The sequence below is a fragment of the Terrapene carolina genome, unplaced genomic scaffold (assembly GCF_002925995.2).
Source record: "Terrapene carolina triunguis isolate 2854851 unplaced genomic scaffold, T_m_triunguis-2.0 Scaffold68, whole genome shotgun sequence".
Classification (NCBI taxonomy): domain Eukaryota; kingdom Metazoa; phylum Chordata; order Testudines; family Emydidae; genus Terrapene; species Terrapene triunguis.
The window spans coordinates 50,084,745-50,107,551 of record NW_020664419.1 but is presented as its reverse complement, the minus strand read 5'-3'; the positions used below and the strand labels follow the sequence as shown (position 1 = coordinate 50,107,551).

Here is a 22,807-nt window from a genome sequence, read left to right as displayed (position 1 = left end):
AGAACAAGATATGGTGGGGATGCAAGTACTACCCAAAGTCTGAACAGTACCTTCTTATAAAGGTGGCAGTGTGTTATTCTTAATTTTGCACTCAAAGAATTTCCTTGGCAAGGAAGGTCAGGAGCTCTCTGCCACCCTCTGTTAGTGAACAAAGGAAAGTACAGCTAGAGAGAGAGCTTCATTTGAATAAGTTTTCTATCCAGATTTTCTTCTTATGACACTTTTGGAGCCATTATAACTAGGGCCTTAGCAAATTCACAGTCCACTTTGATCAATTTCACGGTCACAGGATTTTTAAAATTGTAAATTTCACGATTTCAGCTATTTAAATCCAAAATTTCACGGCTGACCAAAAATGAGTTGTGTTGGGTTCGCAAGGTTATTGTAGGGGGGGTTGTGGTACTGCTACCCTTACTTCTGCACTGCTGCTGGTGGCAATGCTGCCTTCAGAGCTGAACAGCTGGAGAGCAGTGGCTGCTGGCAGGGAACCTAGCTCTGAAGGCAGGGCCACTGACAGCAGCAGCGCAGAAGTAAGGATGGCATGCTATGGTATTGCCACTGTTACTTCTGTGCTGCTGCCTGCAGAGCTGGGCCCTCAGTCAGCAGCCGCCACTCTCCAGCTGCCCAGCTCTGAAGGCAGCAGCGCAGAAGTAAGGGTGGCATGGTATGGTATTGCCACTCTTATTTCTGTGCTACTGCTGGTGGGGCGCTGCCTTCAGAGTTGGGCATCTTGTCAATAGCTGCTGCTCTCTGGCTACCCAGCTCTGAAGGCAGCGCAGAAGTAAGGGTGGTAATACTGCAACCCCCCTTAAAATAACCTTGCAATCTCCCTGCAACTCCCTTTTGGGTCAGGACCCCCAATTTGAGAAACGCTGGTCTCCCCCATGAAATCTATAGTACAGTATAGGATGATGCGTTTTTCACGGCCATGAATTTGGTAGGGCCCTAATTATAACTATATAGATCAGCATTGATTAGGCAGTGGAACTGAACTGAGAAAGGGGGAAAGCGCTCCTAACGTCTTGCAAGGACTCTGCTGAGGAGTCCTATAGCCTACTGGTTTCCTTTCCCTGAGGAGCCTAAGCTGTTGAGAGGACTTTGGAGCAAGAGATGATAATTCCTCAACAGGGTACAATGCAGGAAGAGCCCTTCACTGAAGCCACAGAGGACAGCAGCAAAACTGAATGAACTCTCCTGAGGTTCCTTCTATTCAGCCACTAAATAAAGCTGAAATCACTATAGCTGCGTTAGGTGGTAGAGTTAGGCAGGAACTGGAAACAAGCACATCTCAGGACCCTGGGACTACTCTACTCACTGACACCAGCCCGGGAGTGGGGTTTAGTAGATGAGGAGGTAAGTAGGGTTGCCAGGTGTCCGGTTTTTGAGCTGGTGCTGACTGGGCTGTTAAAAATCCAGTTGGCAGCGCTGGGATGGGGGGGGGGCCTGCAGCAGCTCTTTCTGTGCAACTTGGGGGTAGTGCGAGTGCTGCAGGCAGGGGATGGATCCCAGTGGAGGGGCTGGGAAAGGCAGCCGGCTGCAGGCTGGGGCCGGCAGGGTTAATCCTGGGAAGCAGCCTCCACGGTGGCCAGGGTCTCCCTGCGGAGTGGGCATTGTGGCCTTTAGGAAGTGCCTTCAGCCCCCTCCCTGCCCAGTCCACTGCTCCCTAGCTGACGGGAGTGGAAAGAGGAGCCGGACTGGCTCCCCACAAGCTGCATGCAGCCAGCAGCAGGGGAGAGAGCCAGGGCGAGCCGCTGCCACCTGCCTCGGGCCCCGAAGCCCGCTCCCGGGGGGCTGCTGTGCCAGACTTGTCTCGGGACCATGCAGCCAGCAGTTAACAGGTTGTGAGCTGGTCAGTCTCCTCTGGGGGATGAATGGGCTGCGTGGAAGCATGGGGCTAAAGTTGGGCTGCTCCCCCCAGGAACAAGTCCGAGCCGAGTCGGGCAGCAGCTGGGCGCGGAGGCCTCAGCCAGCAGCTGGATTGGTGGGGGACGAAGGAGAGGGGCTGGGGGTAACTACAAACGATGGGGGGATGAGGAGGGAGGCTGCAGCAGCTGTCTCCCTGTAGCTGCTGTGATTTGGGCTACGCTGGGGACGCAGTGAGCCAGAAACAGCAGTAGGGTGTGTGTATGTCACTTGTGGGGAATTCTCTCCCTCTCTCCCACCCCAACCCCACATTTCAGAGAACAGGAAAAAATTTTGTCCTCAGTGCGCTGCCCACGCCACGTGTCCACGATTCATGGCAGGTAGAGCAGCCTCTGAGGCTTGGGAAATACTGTGTTTAACCTGACCCAAATGAGGGGTTTACCTCAGTTGAAAGAACCTCTTTAAGCCAGGGGCTCGAATGTCAGAGCCCTGTGAAAGTAAGAGGGGTGGGGACAGGTATCCCAGCCAAGAATGTCCTCCCTAGACTGGTTTAACCTGTTCCTCCCCACTGTTCAAAGACCAGAGCTAAACAGGCTTCATTAGGAGCCTCTTTGTTATGTTAAATGCCCAAAATGCTGTTTCTGCCCAGCCTGCAAAGAGCTCAAAATTACTAAGAGACTGATGTGCAGAGGTCACAGCAGAGAGGCAGGTGGCAGCAGAAGGCGATGACAGTCAGCTGGTGAACAAGTGGCTGGTGCAGCGGAGAGGTGCGATGAGCAGTCAGCAGGGTGGCTGGTGGAGAGGCACGGCGAGAGTGGTGAGCAGGTGGCTGGCAGGAGCAGCTGGTGAACGTCCAGCAGGGTGGCCAGCAGAGAGGGGCAGCGAGCGAGTGCCCGAGCAGCGGAGCAAGTAAGGTTTACCTCTTTACCCCACCCAGGAGGGAGGTGAACTCTGCAGATGCACCTCTGAACTCTGGGTCTGCACTGATCAAGGACAGCAACTGTGAGTTGGGTGCAGAGAAGGGACGGGCACGTAAAAGAGACTTTTGGGTTGCTGGACTTAAGAACCTGAGGGGAAAAGGACACGGTCTAACCTACTTGGGGGTGGCTCTTTTACTCATGGTTAATGTTTATAAACCCTCGTTGCGGTGTTTTCCCAAATTAACGCTAAGTTACTTCCCTCCTTTAATTAAAATTTTTTTTTCTACACTCAGACTCTGTGCTTGCGAGTGGGGAAGTATTACCTCTCAGAGGCGCCCAGGATGGTGTAAATTTCCCAGGTTACTGGGTGGGGGCTCGAGCTGGTTCTGTGTTGTATCAATGAAAAGGAACCCCTAAATATTGAACCCGGCCCTGGTTGCTACTGGCTCCACCTGGCAGAAGGGTTACATTTCTGAATCACTTCCTCTGTGGAAGCACATTTTAAGGCAGGGTAGAATAGGGAGAGTCTGGATTTTAATGGCCATGCAGTTGAAATATTCCAGACTACCGCCTCTTGGACATTGGAATCTTTCTGCAATCAGCTCTGGGAGGTGAAAACAAGACTTTTCCTATCTGATCCTGCTTAAACTGAGAATTGAGCATTTATTCTCCATTTCCTGGGAGAAACACAGACAATTATAACTGGAAAAAATCTGATATCCCTAAGAAGATGGATATTTCTGAGTCACAGGAATTGAACATAAACTGAATTTAGATTTATACTCTCACTTGATTGATTTTAGTTTAAATTTACTGAGAAGGGATTTTTTTCTGTGATAATTCCTTTATCCTAATTTATGCTTATCTTTTTTGTATGTGCATGTAAATCCCATTCCTATAACTGAATACTTTCAGAAGGTAACATTTGGATTATATCTGGACAAAGTATTTTTCATTAACACAGATTAGGCTTTTTCAAATCCTGAAGCCTTTTCTTTTTGGCTCACCATATTGACAGTGGTGCAAGCTGTGGGAGATAGAACCCGGGGAAGAAGAAAAGGATGAGTTCAGCCCCAGCAACACACTGGCTTCTGTGCCACAAATGCATTTAACCTTCATGAGAAGTTTTTTCAGTTACATCCATGTGTGGCACAGAAACCAGGATGTTGCTGTGTGTTTCAGACTCTTTCCAGTTATAAATGTCTGTGTTTCTACCAGGAAATGGTGACTAAAGGTTCAAGTCAAAGGTCAAACAGGAAAAATCTTGTTTTCACCTCCCACAGTTGATTGCAGAAAGCTTCCATTGTCCAAGAGGTGATAGGATGGAATATTCCAACTCCATGGTAAAATCCAGAAGCCCTGTGCAATCTCCTCAAATCTTGCTCTATCCATTGCACAGTGGCCATCCCTCGGCAGCTACAGAGGCTTACGTACTGCAGAAATTGCTTCTCCCTACTGTACAAGCATTTTTATTGCTGAAATGTTCTTTTGATTTTATTATTAATTAATAGCACTAATCCCAGGTGTCAAATTTTAACCACTATCAATTATGTTCTCGGTTTTCATTATTTATTAAGTACAATGGAGATATTTCAATGGGTCGTGTGAAATAAGGAGAACCTTTTGTGTATCTTTGCTCTTCACTTCAGAATATGTTCCCAATTAAAAATAATTTTATCACAATTTTTTTTCACAAGGTTCCTTTAATTTAAATAGGCTCTAAGCTTGTAATTGTCAATGTTTCATTTTAACTTTTACTAGAAGCTATGCTCTCCATCCCAGTCCTGCTGCTTCTCTTGCAGTAAAAAGGGCTTTAAAAATAACTTTCCAACCCACATTTTCCTAGGTGAGCATAGAAGATGACAGCTCAAAAATCTCTAATCAAGTCACAGAGCACTCAAGAATTTCAAGTAAGATTTGTAGGAGTATGTGGGAATTTTCCCCTCAGTCATTTACCACCACATGAATTCCTAGATTAATAATGTGCATTGAGTTTTACTTATTTTGAACAGATCTGGGGAAAAAATGTCAAAAAAGAGACTTCTAATAATGCCTTCATTCAATGATGTGTTTCAGATTAACAAAGATCCTTTTCAATCCTTTAGAAACAACCATGTATTAATATGACTCAGTGTCTTCATGCACCTCCCCACATCCACAGGCCACTTTTTCTTTCTCTTCCCTCCTCCTCCTGTTCCTCCCTTTTATGGAATATTTCTATTTAGCAGAAGGGGGAAAGAATCCTCAATACATGTACATGGATTTAGTCTGAATCACACTGAAAACTCCATGTTAATTTTAAAATGTTAACACTAGATGTAACAAAACAATAGTATATAGGTAATTTGATTAATTTTTCTGTCACCCATAAGAAAATTAGTTACCACAGAAATACACATTATTCATATTAGTCTATGAATTCTTGAGTAATTCTAAAATTCCAGCTGTGATGGTTGGTTATAATTAGTGTTTTAACTATCCGGAGATCTGAGCACATTCATCAAAGAGGTTTTTAAATTTAGGACCCAGAAATAAGAAAATCCAATTAGAGAGGAAGCTACTCCTTAGCAACAGACAATAGCTGATTAAGAACATAAGAATAAGAGAAAAACCTGGGTACTAATGATCACAAGATCATTGAATTCACCCTAGTTCAGAATACATACAGAACCAAGATTTCAGGAAAGTCAAATTATTTAATTGCGAATTCTTTGGGACAGAGACCATGTCTACCTTTGTGTTGGCTCAAGTGCCAAGTAAAATGGGACATCAATCCTGGTTGGAGGTTTTGGATGCTACTGCAGGACAACAAATAAAAATAGGTTTCAGAGTAGCAGCCGTGTTAGTCTGTATCCGCAAAAAGAACAGGAGTACTTGTGGCACCTTAGAGACTAACAAATTTATTAGAGCATAAGCTTTCGTGGGCTACAACCCACTTCTTCGGAAGTGCCACAAGTACTCCTGTTCTTTTTGCAAATAAAAATAATAATTTAAGAAGTCCAGAGACTAAGGAGCAATGGTAGGAAACATTACAATTTATGACCGCGGAAGAAGGATGAAGAAATCCTAAAAGATACAACAGACTGCAGTTCCCTGAAAAGAGGAACTTGCTCAGGGAAAGTTCCCACAGCAGTCAGGGCATTTGATTAGGAACCAGAGGATTTGACTTGAAGGCTCTCAGGAAGAATAAAGGATGCCATGGCTTCACAGGGAACTGGAAAAAGAATTGAGGTTAAAATAATAATAAAATAGTAATAAAAAAAATTAAAAAGCAGCCTTAAGTTTCTTCAGTGAGTATCACCTGCAGGCTGTAATTTGCTGTTCCAAAGGCTGAGATTTTGTGTCTGTGGTGGAGGTGGTGGTTTTTCACTCTCCATTTTAGGAATTGCTGAAGGAAGATTAAGGGCCTATCCAAAGTCCATGACAAAACTCCCATTGACTTCACAGATGAAAGACTGACCCCAATAGGCATTATATAAAGTGATGTATGTAAGAAGAGTAGAATGTACTATTATGTGGCCATCTTCATTTGTGCCCTCTACTACCCTGTAAAGTGAACTCTGAGCTGAAAGGAGGCACTTCCATCTCTGCATTACAGTGTCTACTGAATAGGGCTGGTTCAAGATTTTCTGTCTACAATGTTTTTTGATGGAAAATTGGGTTTTCGACTAAATTAAATTTTTACTGGAAAGCAACTGCTTTTTGTGGAAATGTTTGAATTTTAACTGAATAGTTTTCAGCCAAAACCTAAAATCTTTCTGTTTTTGGCTGAAAAGCTTTGGGGTTTTTTTGATAAAAATAGAATTTTTTTGTATTCATTTTTCAGTATTCAACTCCTTCAATTTTTAACATTAGCAAGAACTGGGAGAGGATTTTTGAGAATTTAATTATTCAGTTAATACTAACTACCATATTCTCAAAACCCATGTACAAACTCTGATGTTCAACACAACCCCTGATTTGCATATGTATACAGATATGTGTGCCTATAAATGATTAGCTGTGCACCTAGCAATCAGGCATTCGGTGTTTAAAATCTAGACCTTGGAAAATAGGGTTAGTGCTGCAGGTTTATCACTTCAACCTTGAATAGTCAATATGCCTCTATTCTATGTTTCCACATTTTCCCCCTTTCAACAGGCCTGAAAGTTATACAGTTGTTGTATTTGATATTTTTTTCTCAACTGGAAAGGCTACTGAAATTTTTCTAATTAGATTTCTGTGGTTTCATTTTGACTGATGGGTATAAAAATGGATAAAGCAACAAGAGAGGCTGACACCATATTAGCTTCTGCTAAATTCTGAGGGCATGGCTACACTTGCAGATGTAGAGCGCTGTGAGTTAAACCAGCCCTCAGAGAGCGCAGGAGGGAAAGTGCTGCAGTCTGTCCACACTGTCAGCTGCAAGCGCACTGGCGTGGCCACATTTGTTGCACTTGCAGCGGAATTGGGAATGGTGCATTATGGGCAGCTATCCCACAGAGCACTTCTTCCCATTCTGGCGCTGTGGCTTGTGGGAAGGGGGTGGGGAGGTGCAGGGCATTCTGGGTCCTGTCCCAACGCCCCGTGATGCATCGCTTCACCTCCCAGCAATCCCTGCGCTTCCGTCCACATTTGGCGCCATCTTTCAACGTTTTTTGTACTGCGCGCTCTATCTTCCCTTTCAGTCTGCGGGAATGGATCCCGAACTGCGGAGGAATATGCTGATGGGTCTCGCCAGCATGTCACGAATGGCAGTCGAGTTACTCCTTAAGCTACAAACTGACAGTGAGGAGTCCGACGATGATGTCGACTCACATAATGCTTACGACACGAGATTGCTTGTGGCATTCATGGACATGCTCACCGCAGTGGAATGCTGCTTTTGGGCTCGGGAAACAAGCACTGAGTGGTGGGATCACATCATCATGCAAGTCTGGGATGACGACCAGTGGCTGCAGAATTTTCGCATGAGAAAAGCCACTTTCATAGGACTGTGCTGAGCTCGCCCCCACCCTGCGGCGCAAGGACACGAGATTGAGCACTGTCCTGCTGGTGGAGAAGCAGGTGGCTATTGCAATCTGGAAGCAAGCAACTCCAGACAGTTACCGATCGGTCACTAACCAGTTTGGAGTGGGAAAGTCGACCGTTGGAATTGTGTTGATGCAAGTTTGCAGGGCCATTAATCGCATCCTGCTCAGAAGAACCGTGACTCTGGGTAACGTGCATGCCACTGTGGAGGAGGATAGATGGGATGCATATTCCAATTCTGGCACCAGCCCACCTAGCCTCCGAGTACATAAATCAGAAGGAATATTTCTCTATGGTTCTCCAGGCACTTGTGGATCACCGTGGGCGTTTCACTGACATTAACGCAGTCTGGTCCGGAAAGGTGCATGATGCACGCATCTTTCGGAACACAAGCCTATTCAGGAATCTGCAAGCCAGGACTTTCTTCCCAGACCAGAAGCTCACCGTAAGGGAAGTCGAAATGCCCATTGTGATCCTTGGATCCTTATTAATAAGGATCCTTGTGATCCTTATTAATTAACCCAGAGTATGTATTAATACCTGAGGGTGGGGCAAACAGCTGTGCATATCTCTCTATCAGTGTTATAGAGGGTGAACAATTTATGAGTTTACCCTGTATAAGCTTTAAAGCTTACAGGGTAAAATGGATTTATTTTGGGTTTAGACCCCATTGGGAGTTAAGCATCTGAGTGTTAAAGACAAGAACACTTCTGTAAGCTGCTTTCAGTTAAGTCTGCAGCTTTGGGGCAAGTAATTCAAACCCTGGGTCTTTGTTGGAGCAGACGGGCGTGTCTGACTCAGCAAGACAGGGTGCTGGGGTCCTGAGCTGGCAGGAAAAGCAAGAGCAAAGGTAGCCTTGGCACATCAGGTGGCAGCTCCCAAGGGGGTTTCTGTGATCTAACCCGTCACACGCTCCTGCTGCGGAGTCCGGGCGCTGTATGTGCCTTGCCAGTGTGGACATGTCATGAGTTAGGGCGCCCGGGGTTGCTTTAATGCGCCCTAACTTGCAAGTGTAGCCAAGCCCTGATATTACTAGTATCAATTTCTATGGCCCGATTTTGCATGTTGACAACAAAATAGCATGTCTCACAAGTGTGATAACATTCTTGAGGGTGGTAACATATCACAAGTATTCCTCCAAACTCATACAATATTAAAACGTTCTCAAAAACGAAAAACTGTGAATCCTGAATCTTATGAAGAAAAGATACAAAAATTGTTTTTAGATAATTTCAAATAATTAGGTTACCCTCTCTAGCTAGTGTCTCATTTGTAAACATTACGGCCCCAATCCTGCACAGACTTATTTATGTTCTTACCTTAATTCACATAAGTAGTTACACAGAAGTCAATGGGGCTATTCAAATGTGAAGTTAAGTACATGTGCAAGTCTCTGCAGGATTGATGACTAATTTTGCAGATACATTCCCCTTTTAAAATAATATATTTTTTGACAACCTAAATTATTTCATCTTGAAAAACTACTTTTCATGATGTTTTTTGTGTCATATTAATTCTCCATCTATCAAAATTGCATTTGGATTTATCTGAATGCCTGCATGACAGAGCCAAAGCAAGTTCAACTGGTTATCACCGAACAGGGAAAGAAAGTGAAAATAATGTCCAGATCCTCAGCTGGTAAAAATTGGGATAGCTCCAGTAGTTGTAATATTGCTATGCTGATTACAACAGCAGAAGCTCTGGCCGAGTGCAAAGGACAAAGCTACCGCAGTCCAAGATTATAGTTGCAACATAACAGTGTGACTAAGTAAATTAAAAACATTATCAGTGTCTATTACTGCAATGTTCTGAAATGTGAAAGATGAAACAAAGCAGTGTCACAGTCACAACACTGGTCTTAGCAAAGCATCAGTAGCGTCAGTGAATGCCCCTGGTGTGAGCAAAGGAAAAGTCAGTCTTTTGGCCAGTACACTAATGATGTGAACAAAAAATTTCAAAAATGACAAATTTACAATATCAGCAAAAAGAAAAAGGAAAAATTTCCCTTGTGATAGCTAAATTTTTATATTTACTACAAATTAATAGATACATTAGTTGAAATTTTGAACATTTTAAATAGCTTGGTTTTGTTAAACAAATACACTATTTCAAAAGAAGAACAAGATGATATATCAAACACTTAACAGGGTTGTATGTGAACTTATGCCTGAAGTGTAAATATTTATAGCTTTATGATCAATTTATTTGGCCTTGTGTTGTTCCTCACATTTAAAAGGACATTAATTTTAAAGGAGGGGGGAAATCATAGGGCTTAGAGACCAACTACATCACAAACACATTCCAGTTGTCACCATGGCAACTCCACAGGACCCCTATGTCATAGTTGTAAGGTCAGCTGCACCTCTGTCCCCTTTGTGGTCTGTCTGAGTGTATCCCCTCAGATATCAGACATGCCTTTACTTCTCCTAGGGAGGAATCATGTGGTTCTCCCACTCTTAGCCTGGGCCCTGGTCTACAGCACTCTCTGTATCAACCGTGTTTACCCAGCAGGTCCAGCTAGGTTCTGACAACTGTAGTTTTTCCCTTTAGGAGTGTGACCAGCGGTGTACAGTGATCAGATAGCCTTGTTAAACCTAAGTACTGTTTAAAATAAAACAGTAGAAACAAAGCATTGCAGGATTTAAAAACAACAAAAGGTCTAAACGTAACCATCCTTGGTTAGTAACCTAGGCAGGCCTAACTTCATACACCCCAGCAGGTGGCTGAGTCTCAGCCTAATTCCTCTGAAAAATTTCCCTGTCTCTCAAAAGAGAGTCTGTTTTTTTTTAATTGCTATAGTATTTTGATCTTGTATGTTCCCAGGCTTTTACCTGCCTTTGCATTGTCTTAACACCCTTACGTGTTTGCAGAAAAGTGGCTTATCTTGAATCATTTTACCATCCTGTTTGTTTTTCCTTACAGACTCTACAACACTAAACCAATATGTTCGCACAGTAAACATCCCAATAACCAGGTCAACATACAGTATTCATCAATTGTAACAGCACAGTTCCAATTCTGTCACAGCCTTTTCAGCAACTGACCAAGAGATGTTATTGACATAGTTCTGTGCCCCAAGAGGAGTGGATTATAGCATTTCTCAAACTTCTTTGCATCGCGACCCCCTTCTGATAATAAAAATTACTACACAACCTCGGGAAAGGGACCGAAGCCTGAGCCCCACTGCCCTGGGGCGGGGGTGAAGCCAAAGCTCTAGGGCTTCAGCCCTGGGTGGGGGAGCTGAAACCTGAGCCCTGCTGTCCAGGGCTGAAGCCCTCAGGTTTCAGCTTCAGCTATGGGCAGTGGGGGCTCAGACTTCGGCTTCAGCCCTAGGCCCCAGCAAATCTAACAAAGAGCCCTGGCGACCCCATTAAAATGGGGTCATGACCCACTTTTAGGTCCCACCCCACAGTTTGGGAACCACTGGTGGGCATTCTTCACTCTTTTCTAAGAGATCTCAGGGCACTGGTATTCTGTAGATGCTCCTCTGTCCTACAGTCTCTCTGTGACAGGGTGGAGTAGGCCCTGAGGCTCCACTGCAGGAGGCTTTGTGGCCCTGCCACATCCTGCCCCAGAAAAGGACAGTGGAGAGAGTCCTCCAAGCTGCCTAGAGCGGCGGTGTGGGACGCAGCCAATCAGAGAGGGGCTGCAATGGAACAGCCAATCCGTGCCCAGCAGACCCATATAAAAGGAGCTGCAGGGCAATGCAGAATTCAGTTCCTTGCTGGAGGTGAAGGAGTGTGAATGGTGTGGCTGGCTGGCTGGCTGGCTGAGGAAGCTACAGGATCTTGGCTAGAGCAGTGCTAGCAGAAACCTTGGGGAATGAGGAGCTCTGGGCTGGTGGCTGGAACTCAACCGGGATGAGGAATTGAGGTAAGGGTGAAAAACATGCTGGGGCCATGGGGAAGTGACCCAGGGAATCATAGCAGCAACATAGCTTAGTTAAAAGGACATGGCAGATGGCAGCTATCTTTAGGGTCCCTGGCTTGGGACCTGGAGTAGAGGGTGGGCCTGGGACACACACACCCTCCCCCCCCCCCCCCCAGCCACTAGGAAAATGGCCTGGACTTTGATGCACCCCAGAAGGGGAGCTGAACTCTTTTAGTGGCCCAGCAGGAGAGCTGGGGCCCAAAAGGCCCAGAGAAGGTGAGAACACTACTCCCAGTGAGGGAGACCTGGAGTATGGCTCAATACCAGGGCCAACACAATTTTAAAGACTGCTGAACTAATTAAGGGTCAGAGCCAGGGATGGCTACAGGGAAAGAAAGGCCACCTGAGAGGTACTGGGATAGGCCCCCCATTGAACTGCTTCCCCAGAAGGGGGGTTTATTTCACTTATGGACTGCATGTGACTTGACTGAAGGGCTGAGTCACCGAAGATCCACCACAAACTGAATGAGAGAGAGTGTGCAGGCACATGTACTTGGACAGGGGGCACTCTCAAGAGGTGAGTGTGACTCCATTACACTCATTTCAGGGGTCCTACAAGATTCTAATCTGTCTCATCTTTGGGGGGGGTGGGGGAAGAGCATGGGATTTTTTAGAATGTAAAAGGTTTTGGACTTCAGAGCCACTAACATGTGTATGACATTCACGTCTACATCTTACTTTTATGCCATCCAGATTGTGCATGTTTCTTGCCTGACTCTGGAGGAAAATAAACTTGCTGAAGTCTAATCCAAGAAAGATGGAGGTGATGTTAGCAGAGTTAACATAAGGAACTCATGAGGGTTGTGATTGATCTATCAACTGATGGAGAATGTGTACCCCTAGCCAAAAAGGTTAAGATGCTTAGAGTATTTGACTCTTATGTATTGAGGACTGTGTTGGAATTGCAAGTTATTACATAAAAGAAAAGGGAGGATTTCCTTGTCCTGCTTGCAGGCTAGGGGCCTCTCTGTAAGAAAGTGTGCAATCAGTCATTCAGGAAAAAGTCAGCCTAGAATAAGATGGCTTGACTCCTGTCTCTCTGCTTATAGAGCAGCCTGCTTTGTTTCTGTCTGGTTTTAGTTCTTGAGTATTAGGTTTCTGGATACCAAGAAAAAATGTAGTGTTATCATACAATTCCAGAAAGACTCTTATATTTTTATTTAACTTCTTTATGTCCTGTGACCATAACAGACTGAAGTTTGATTTTTTTTTTTCAAGTATCCATGGTGGATCATGACATTTTTCTCTTCCATGGTAAAATAAGAGGGTGTGGCCTCTCCTTGCTGATGTGATCTCATCAAAGGCCTCCCAGATTTTTGTCACCTCATGGTAGGACTATTATAGTATGCTGTAGTTTGGGCTACAATTGAGGACCACTTAGCCTCAGACGTCTACATTTTTGGAGTGGGTTAGTGTGAGCATTTTACACCTGTGATCTAGCAGGTGCACTGCCTTCTAGGTGAACTTTCAGGTGCTACTTTTAATTAAAGCCAGCATTGATAGGCACTTCCTTAGATATGCTGGGTCCAGTCTCCCTTTGCATCATCGCAACCACTGAGATCAGCTGAGGCTCTTTCGATAACAGTCACCAGAAGACCAGTATCTAAGGGTGGGATAGAGGGCTCATGGCTGTATAATTCATTCCCTCTGGCAGGCCACAAGAGAATGAACTTATTGAACCTCAGAACAGCACAAACCCTCTTTTCCCCTTCAATCATCTGCTTGAGTAGGGGTTATCATTAAGTCATTTTTTGTGTCTAGTTGGGGTGCTACAAGGAGGGGGAACTATTTATGCTGTCTATTATGAGAAGTCAACTTGATTATAAGAGACCACAATAATGACACAGTATCTTTTTTTTTTTAATGATACATATGTTTTGGTGGGGAACTTTAGAATGCAGAGGTGGGCTCCTCAGCTGGTGTAAACTGGCATAGCTCCATTGTGGTCTTTAGAATTCAGATGGAGGTTAATTATAGCCAGGAAAAGAATTTTGCCTTTGCCTCAGAAACTTGCTTGGAAAAAACAATACTGGTGACATGTCCATCATATACTTCATATAAAACCCAAGTGAAGAGAGACCACCTTGGATCAGGTCTGGTGTAAACAACTGGGTAAGTGCTAGAAAGTACCTGTTTCCAGAGGCACAAGGGTCTACATTTGTCTGCACTGGAAAAGATCTAAAGGTTCAGTAATTATTTAGCTAGGATTAGGATAAAGTTAATGTATTTTAAGGGATATTTACTATTGTAGTTCTTAAATATGTGAATGTCAGTATTTGTTTTTAATTAGGCCCGAAGGCCCAGATCTACAAAAGGGACTTAGATGTTGTGACACTGGGCTTCACAGTGCCTAAAGTTTAGGTGACTAGAAAATCACAGGAACACACTGAGATCACACAGCCTGAGTTAGGAGTTGAGGCTTCTATACAATGTATGCAGGGGAGAGAGATGCCTTGGAAAGAGATCCACAAACCCAGCATACGAGGTGGGGAGTTGCCTGTGGTAGCTAATGGGAGGGATGCATCAAGAGGGATGCATCCTAAGCCCTACTCATCTGAGTTCAGTCCCTAAGTCCTTGCTGCAAGAAGGTGTCTAGCTCTGCTTGTGATTCATGAACCAGGAAGACGGGCACTCAGCCACCTAAATCACCTGCAGGGCCTGATCAGAGGTTGTCGAACACCACACAACAGCTTGGGAAGGGAAGCAGGAACAGCACTATTGCCCTTATAATCTTTAGCCTAGTGGTTAGAATTCTCATCTGGGATATAGGAAACCCCTGGTTCAAGTCTCCCTCTCTCTCTGATGAGAGAGGAGTTCAACAGGGTTCTACCACTTCTCAGGTGAGTGCCCTAACCACGAGCCTATAGTGTAATTCTTACTCTTTTTGGCCAATTAATATTTAATTAACGAGGAAAACCTTCCAGAGCCTAGTGATTAGAGCATTCTCCTGTGAGATAGGAGACTGTTCAACTCCATCTCCTTTCCAGGCAAATGGAGGACTTACACCAGGATCTTCCATATCCTGGGGGAGTGCCCTTAACCACCGGGCTAAAGGTTACACATGCACACACATGTTAGGTGGCCCCTAAGCACACCTACCAAACTGGCCCTCCACAGGTGACTTAGGCAGAGAAACACCTATCTTCCTCTGGTTCATGGCTTGTTCTGGAGTTTAGGCAGGAGACAGGCACCTGCGTGTCTGAAGTGAGGCAGCAGCACACATACTTAGAGGCAGAAACAAAGGCACCTAGGGAACTTTTACTGCAAAAACTTAGGTGCCGATCAACTTTAGGCACCTACAGGGCTAGACAGCAGCTGAGCAGGAGTTTGGTGGAATGCAGTGGTGCCTAAAAACAGGACTTAAAGGCTTCAGGGCCTTTGTGGATTCAGCACAGTCCTTGGGTGAAATCTTGGCTCTGTTAAAGTCAATGGGAGTTTTGTCATTGACTTCACTGGAGCCAAAGTTTCACCTCTTGACTTCAATAGGACCTAAGCACATGCTTGAAACATGCTACATTAAAAGCAAAGACACAGGAGTACCAAGAAATGTTAATCTCAAACTATATAAAAACAACTGAATCACAGTGAAAGAATATATGCAGAAAGCGCTTCAAAGACTGGGAGATCCAGCACTCACATGAGACATAGTGACAACCATATGATTAACCACAGGTCATAATCAACAACCAGAGAATGTATGTTGTGGCTACAGCTTTAAATTACTTTGTACTATTGAATAATGATGTATCTGAACACATCCACAGATAAATCTTTCTTTAAACAGGAAGCCAATATTCCATTTTACAGTGTCCCATTTGAAATAAACTTCAATTAATCTTATGAATTTATAGTATCTTTCCATACAATTGTATAATTGGGTGGTCTATAGTCCAGTGAGAGCAAGTAATATGAAATAGATAGTTCAAGAATAAAAATGTCTTTGTTGAAATGAACCTATACAGATTGAAAAGGAAAGAAAAATTCAGTTTGAGATTTTGACACCAAAAAATTAAAATAAAATAAAAATTAGTTTTCAGTAGAAAAAAAATCCTGCTGCTCTTAACTCTCAACTGTCTATCATATTTATTTTTAAAACACGACTTTTGCTGCCATCATGTGGCTCTTCCCAGAACACATTTACAAATGTCAAATGCTGTGTGATTACAATACAGTGGTTTTATACCATTTTCTCTCTCCCTCACAATTTGTTCTTTTCCACTTGGCTAAGAAGGATTTTTTTCCCCCCTCTTTCATATGTTTCAAATTAAGTTTTAAATTAACAGCCTTTTTCTCATTTATCAGTTCCTTTCTTGCATCAGAATCAGTGATGAGGTTTGTAAAAATGTGAATTGTCTCAGCTAACCAATACTGCATAAGGGCAAAAGACCAACTATTGCTTTAAAAATAATATTCAGTAACAGTGAAATAGAAGGGACAATATTGCTTTTCATCTTTAACTTTGTCCTGTCATAGACATGCTGTCCACCCACCCTGGCAGCTGCTGGAAGTCCTGTCTGCATTATGACATCGTGGAGCCAATAATCTTCTAGAGATGCCTGACATCAGGAGCTAGGCAGGACTTTCCACAGAGGGCCAGCACTAGTGGACTTGAGTACAAGATAATAGAATTTAGACCACAGAAGTCCATAGTAGATTAAAACAGTACGAAGGTGGCTAAACATTTGGGCCTAAAACACACAGGGCACTGGCTTGGTAGTCAGGAGACCTGGGTTCTACCTACCATGTGACCTTGAGCAAGTCACTCATCTCTGTGACTCAGCACCCCCACCTGTGAAATGAGGATACTGATATACACTGTCCTTTAGAAAGTGCTGAGACCGAAGGATGAGAAGTGCTATGTAAAAACTGAGAAATACGGCTCGAAAGCACCCTTTTCACTATTGCCTCATTCCTGGCAATATGGCAGAAGGAGTAGGGCAGACACTCAAGCAGGCACATCCTAGGCAAAGCTCTCTGGCCAAGATTTTCGAAGGGGCTTTATGCACACAAATCCCATTGAATTCTATGGAAGTTGGGTGAAATAACTGCCTTAGGATCCTTTGAAAATCTCAGCCTAGTTCTTCGGTTTCTCTTTAATCAGTTTTAGACTCTAGTGTTCTTAAGAAAAGAACTTCCTGAAATAAAACCTCTAGCATCATCTGTGCATAAGCCACTCTCAGCTGCCTTAACTTACATGCCACCTCAGTGTTATGAAGGTCACTGTCACAATCTGCCCCTGTCCCCCTCTCTGGATGGACACCAGCCTGTTGTGAGTGAACCCACCTGCTAGGAACCACATCTCATCAGGGTCTGAAGAGTGACAAGGGCTGGGTGGGAAATAGTTTTCCTGTCCTATAAACATTTTCACAACTTCAAACATTTTTCCGGTTCCGCATTAGGACGAAATTGCAACCTTTAGAAATGCTTCATGAAAAGCAGAGAGACCCACCCCAGTGGTTAGGGAATTCTCTTGGGATGTGGGAGTCACAGGGACTTGAACTTGGGTGTCCATATCCTACATGAGTTCCTTAATCACGAGGCTAGTCAGTGTCTGTGACCGAAAAGCATATTTATACAATGAGGAACAGCTCCAACAGAAAAGAGATAAAGAGCATTTATCTAGAACACGGCAGACCCAGGTTCACGTTCCTGTCCTTACTTTGAATCAGGCAGAGCAGGATCTTGAAGAGGGGTCTCCCACATTCCAGATGAGTGCCCTAGCCACCTGGCTATTCCAGGGCCCCTCTTTCTATCTCACCCCTCTCAGAACTAGGGGCAGTGAGAAGTCTTCCATCAAAAGTGAATAATTTTCACAAAGATTTTGTTTCAATTAATTGGCATTTCCCCCCCCCCCAAAAAAAATTTTTTTTTCTGTAGAAAATTCTCGACCTGCTCTAGTGGTGACTGGTCACAGTTTGTAGCTCTGAGTCTCTCAGGTATATTCCCAGATACCCTGTGTCTAGCACCCTTCTTGGGCAGTAAGATCCTCCAGTCCAGCTGCCTTAGACCACCCAAAGCAGCATTCCAGCCCTTCAGGGGCAAGATGGCAGGCAGGCAAGGAACTCAGGTTTAGAAAAGGAATTTCTTAACCACAGGCATTTTACTCTTCAACAGCATTAGAGAATTACAGATATTTGGAAAATAACAAACAATCCTGAAATCACCCCCCTCTATGTCCTGTGTTTGGTGAGCCTCCATAGGATAAGCAGCTTTTCTGATTTTCTACCTCCTTAGCCCAGACTTCCTGCATGGTGGCTGTGATCTGCTACACACACTCCCTTCAGAGAGAGAATTCCCCTCTTAAATGTAGTCTCTGACCTCATTGGGCCATATACCCAGGCGGAGAGAGTTCATCATTCTTGTGGTTGGGCTGATAACTGAGAGACAATCAGACCTGATAGCATTACATTGCTCTGTGCCAACTTCTCAGACAGATAGTCATTCAACGAGGTGTCAAGCCCCTACTGCCAAAAAATGGATGCCCCAATCTACAATGGAGGTTGCAATACAAAGTGGAGCCCCTAACAAGAAATTACATTCATGGGCAAGATGGTGTTCCCAATACAGTAGAGATCTATCCCCACTCTGTCACAGTCACAAATGGCTAATCACGAAGATTTTGATCCAGCTGTTCATACTCTCCAAGCAACCTTTGGCTGCACAGTGTGTATTCAGCCACCAACAAACTGGCCACCTATTTTCAGCGCCCAGTAAAGCACAATTCCTAAACTTTTAAAGGGACACTAATGAAACATTCTTGGGTTTGACAAACATAAAACACTCATTGAAACAGCACTTTAAAAAAAGTTTCATCAATAAACACAAACCTATCACATACTCCGAGATGAGTCTTGAAACAATGTTAAAGCTCTATCTCCTGTCTTGGGACTCACTCACTCACTCCAAACCTACCCACTCCAACCCCCAACAGGACATTGTTTTTGTTGTGTTCACCAGCGCAGACATGCATCTGGCAACATTCATCACTCTCCCAGTATCTCCATTCTGTGAGGCACTAGGGACTTTTCATTGACAAGATCCAGTATTCAGAGATGAAGAAACTTGTCAGCTTCATTCCCCTGCCATCACACAAAGCTAGCTGGTAGAGGGACAAAGTGATGTGCACACATGCACAAGAAGAGTTGATCTTTTCCCACTCAGTCTTGGGGGGTTGGGGTTTTAAGGCTTTCTCAGCCAGCTTTTGCTGGTCAGGGTGGAAAACGTTCCAAGAAGTTGATACTCAAGGTGGCCACACTGCTTGCCCACCCCTAAAAAAAGCCCTGCTCTCAGCCCTTGTTTTGGAAGGATGATTTTATTATTGTAAATGCTTTTATTTTAAAGTATTTAATGTTCAGGAGTCCACATCACAGTAAGTATGCATGTCAGCAATCTGTGCAGAGACTACAGACTGCGTGACCATGGATACTGACCTACCCCTTTACCTTTAATGCCAGTTCCTCCAGTGTAGGATTGGGCTGCACTAGTAAGGCAGTGTAGCAAAGTGTGCTGTCCATGCTGTAACTCCTTTGTATAGAGTCAAACAAGCAGCTTTCATAAACATTACATTCACTAAAATGAGAGGAAATCTACTCTCTAAAATGTCATTGTAAGACAGAGTTAAACAGTAGGCTCTGGCATTCTCTCTTTTGTTGATGAGTCTCTCAAACCCAACTGGTGTTTTTTTTCTGAGAATTAATGCATATTGCACTACCTGTACTCTGAGAGAGCCAATTCAAGCTCTATTTTGTCTGAATACACTATCTACAGTTGAAAAGTTTGCTTCTGAATGGAAGAATTTTGCAGGATAAGTATAGCAGACACATACATGATGTGGGAGGAAGTGATATTATTCTACATCAAAGTCACACAGTTGAAGAGTGAGATTTTTACTGTTTGTTTACATTCTTGCCTACTGTCCCAATGCTAGAAATGCACCAAGCACATTCCAATAAACCTTCAGAGCATTTGGTGAGTCCAAATGATTCACCAGGCATAGCACAGTCAATTTCTCATAATAATTTTCTTCAGATATCAGACTGGCATAAACACCAAGGATGGAGAGACTTTATTTCATGTTCTATAAGAAGATTGATTGATACATGCTATTTTTTAAATAGATTGTGTCTGTCTGTGTGCACATAGGCTTTGACTATCACACAGTCGTTTCAGCACAGATGGCAGTATGCAAACAAAACAAGGGAGAGTGTAATAAAGGCGAGGCACAGAAGTGCTGGCAAGAGTGAATTAACTTCATTTCCGAACATGAGTCAAGGTTACAAAATCTTAATGCTGTCACCTGGCAGGGCCCAGTATTCACTGACTCCAAGAGCTAGTTATATCTTCTATTTTTTGGAAAATCAAATGCAAATAAAGCATAATAATAACAAAATGACACAGTCAATAACAGACACAAATGCAGGATGGTCATGTAAGACCTAAACCTCATGAGCTGGGAGGATTATCCTACCTTGTTTATATTGGGTATCTGTCAGTAACTACCATCTCAGAGCCTTGATGGTTTTCTGACCACATGGACACTTGCTCTCCTAGGATAGTAATTGCATTTGATGCCCTTATTTATATCTATTGGAACAATACAACTTCATAATGTTTGGTGTTATTATGGTAACCACATTATTAGCCCAGTTGTTTTATCATCTAGTCAAGTTCAGCTTTTATTTTATCTTATGTTGGTAATGGGACTTCACATGCTGCATATATTTTTGGCAGCACACTGGGACCTATAATACATCACATTTATATTTCCTTAATGCATTTCAGTCCATTAAACAACACATCATCATATTCTTTAATAGTATCTTTTTCGGCTTGCTAAGTAGATAAGATATTCACCCATTTGATCATCTGAATTTCCTGGGTTGTAATGCTTTGTATTGGGATAATTACAATGTCCCTGTAATGTTTTTACCCTTAAATTACTGATACATGCTCAACCTTAACTTCAGTTTAATGTATTTTTTTTCTGTGAACAAACTATAAGCAGTAGATACGAGAATCATTAGTAAGTTGGCTTAATAGCTGAGGTCACATTTTTATAATTGTGAACTAATCAGCTTAATACTACTCATCACTGATCATCAAACCTCATAGTCAGTCAAGCTGCTAAATTACCATCATGCCTAAATTCAGAAAAACAGAGGTATGAAAAAGGTAGATTTCAAATGCTAATGAGTTTTCATTATAGTAAACTGTTAATTATACAGGAGCACACTATAAAATAAATTCCAGAGAGAATATATACACCAATAGAAGACAGAGAAAATAAAACCCATGGCCTACCTCATATTCCCTGCCATAAGGAGGCACAGATTGTAAATGTGAGAAAAAATGAAAAGGACGAGAATGGTGCTGAAGAACATTGTCATCCAAGATCCATGATCCTCTCGAAACATCTTTAGCCGGAGTAACTGACCTGTGGTGTGAATATTATGAGAAATCAGTTCTAATTTATCCAGAATACAAATGGATCTCTACTTTATAGCAAGAGCAAAACAGTTTGCTAAACTGTACTTATGAAATACAATAACTCGATTTTCTGTAATTTTTTTTCAGGATTTTACAGTTTCTATACCATTTTCAGCCTTTTCTTGCACTCAGCATAACTGGGGAATATTCCTGCAATATTATAAGGTATTTGGGTATGCGCTCCATAAACTGATGTCCACTCAACTTAGGCCCTGCTCTTACAATCTGATACACTAGTGTGGACCCCCTGTATCTATGCAGAACCCCATGGGCTGAACAAGGGGAAAATGTCTCTGGAATTAATCTAAAAGCCAACTTAATACTCAGGGCAAGAGTCACTTTTTTGTACTGTGCTATGCTGTAGGTTAACTATTTTATAGGATATACTTTTGCAAAGGATGTGCCTTAGAATTCTGTGTTCACACTTCTCAAATTCCCCACCAAAGGGCTTGCAGACTATATCCACACTCTGTGGCATTGATAGAATTCCTTAATCTTATTATTTGATCTGACAGGGGTGCTAAAATTCATAAGAAACAATAACAAACCATTTTGCAAACAGAGAGAAGAAATGGCAACCTGTGCAAAAAACACAGGAAACTGTTAGGCTCAGGAAAAGCCAAAATGCAAAACAGAAAACATTTAAAAAAAACAAAATGAAAAAATGGTGTAAATACCATACTGAAGCAAAAGAAGGTTGGTTTGCTCTATAACAGGAAATATAACCAAGCTTAAAATCTCTTCAGGGTATCTGGTTCATAAATGCAATGAAAACACACAGGGGTTTTCTTTTTGCAAGAAATAAAATAAACAATAATCAAACATACTCTACCCAGTTAATATTTAATCCACCTCTTTCTTAGCACCTATCACCTTTTTCTCCACTAAAATGTTTTAAATTGTCTAAGCATCTTTTACTTTAACTGTTCCCCCAAAATGTCTTACAAATAATATGTACACTGAAAAGCAGTGATTGGAAGTGGAAACACTGCTGTCCTTCTGAGTCAGGAGCAGCAGGACTCCAGTTCAAGGCGTATGAAGGTGTTTGTTTAGAAGAGGAATTATACAACTGAAGGGTTATTTCCTAAGTTAGGACTTGATCCTGCAAAGTCCTGAGTACTCTGGTCCTTATCCAGCAAAGCACTTAAGCACATGCTTAACTTTAAGCAGATGAGCAATCCCATTGACTTCAATTTAAGCACATGCTTAAGTGCTATACTGAATCAGGCCCACAATGCTCAGCATCTTAGACTGAGCCCTTAGATTGGGAACTCCTAAATTAGAATTTGGCCTAGCCTAGAGCTGGCCAAAAACAACAAACAAACAAAAATATTCACATAATTCCCCCTCCCTGCCCCCCAACTTCTTTTTGAAATTTCATTTAGATGTTGATTTTCTGACCAGTTGCAGCGAGGCCACACCTATTCTTCAAAATGTACAAGGGGATCCTTAATTACCACAAGTGTTTACCAAACATTACTGCCTGAGTCAGAGGGTTTGGTTTACTGCAGTTGTCCTGTAACCTTCTCTCAGAAAGATCCAAGACAATTGTGCTGGGCAATTTCCCCTTTCTTGTAGAGTTCGGCAGGTTGCCATGC

At 43.1% G+C, this 22,807-nt stretch overlaps 1 protein-coding gene across 2 annotated transcripts in view; it reads right to left on the bottom strand.

Annotated features, from left to right (window-relative positions):
- Positions 1–22,807, bottom strand: part of TMEM117 (transmembrane protein 117) — a 317,267-nt gene that overhangs the window by 244,186 nt on the left and 50,274 nt on the right. For both annotated transcript variants that reach the window (XM_026648765.1, XM_029910852.1), the window contains exon 2: positions 21,024–21,156. In XM_026648765.1, coding sequence (XP_026504550.1) covers positions 21,024–21,156 — 133 coding nt within the window. The remainder of the gene's footprint in view (positions 1–21,023; positions 21,157–22,807) is intronic.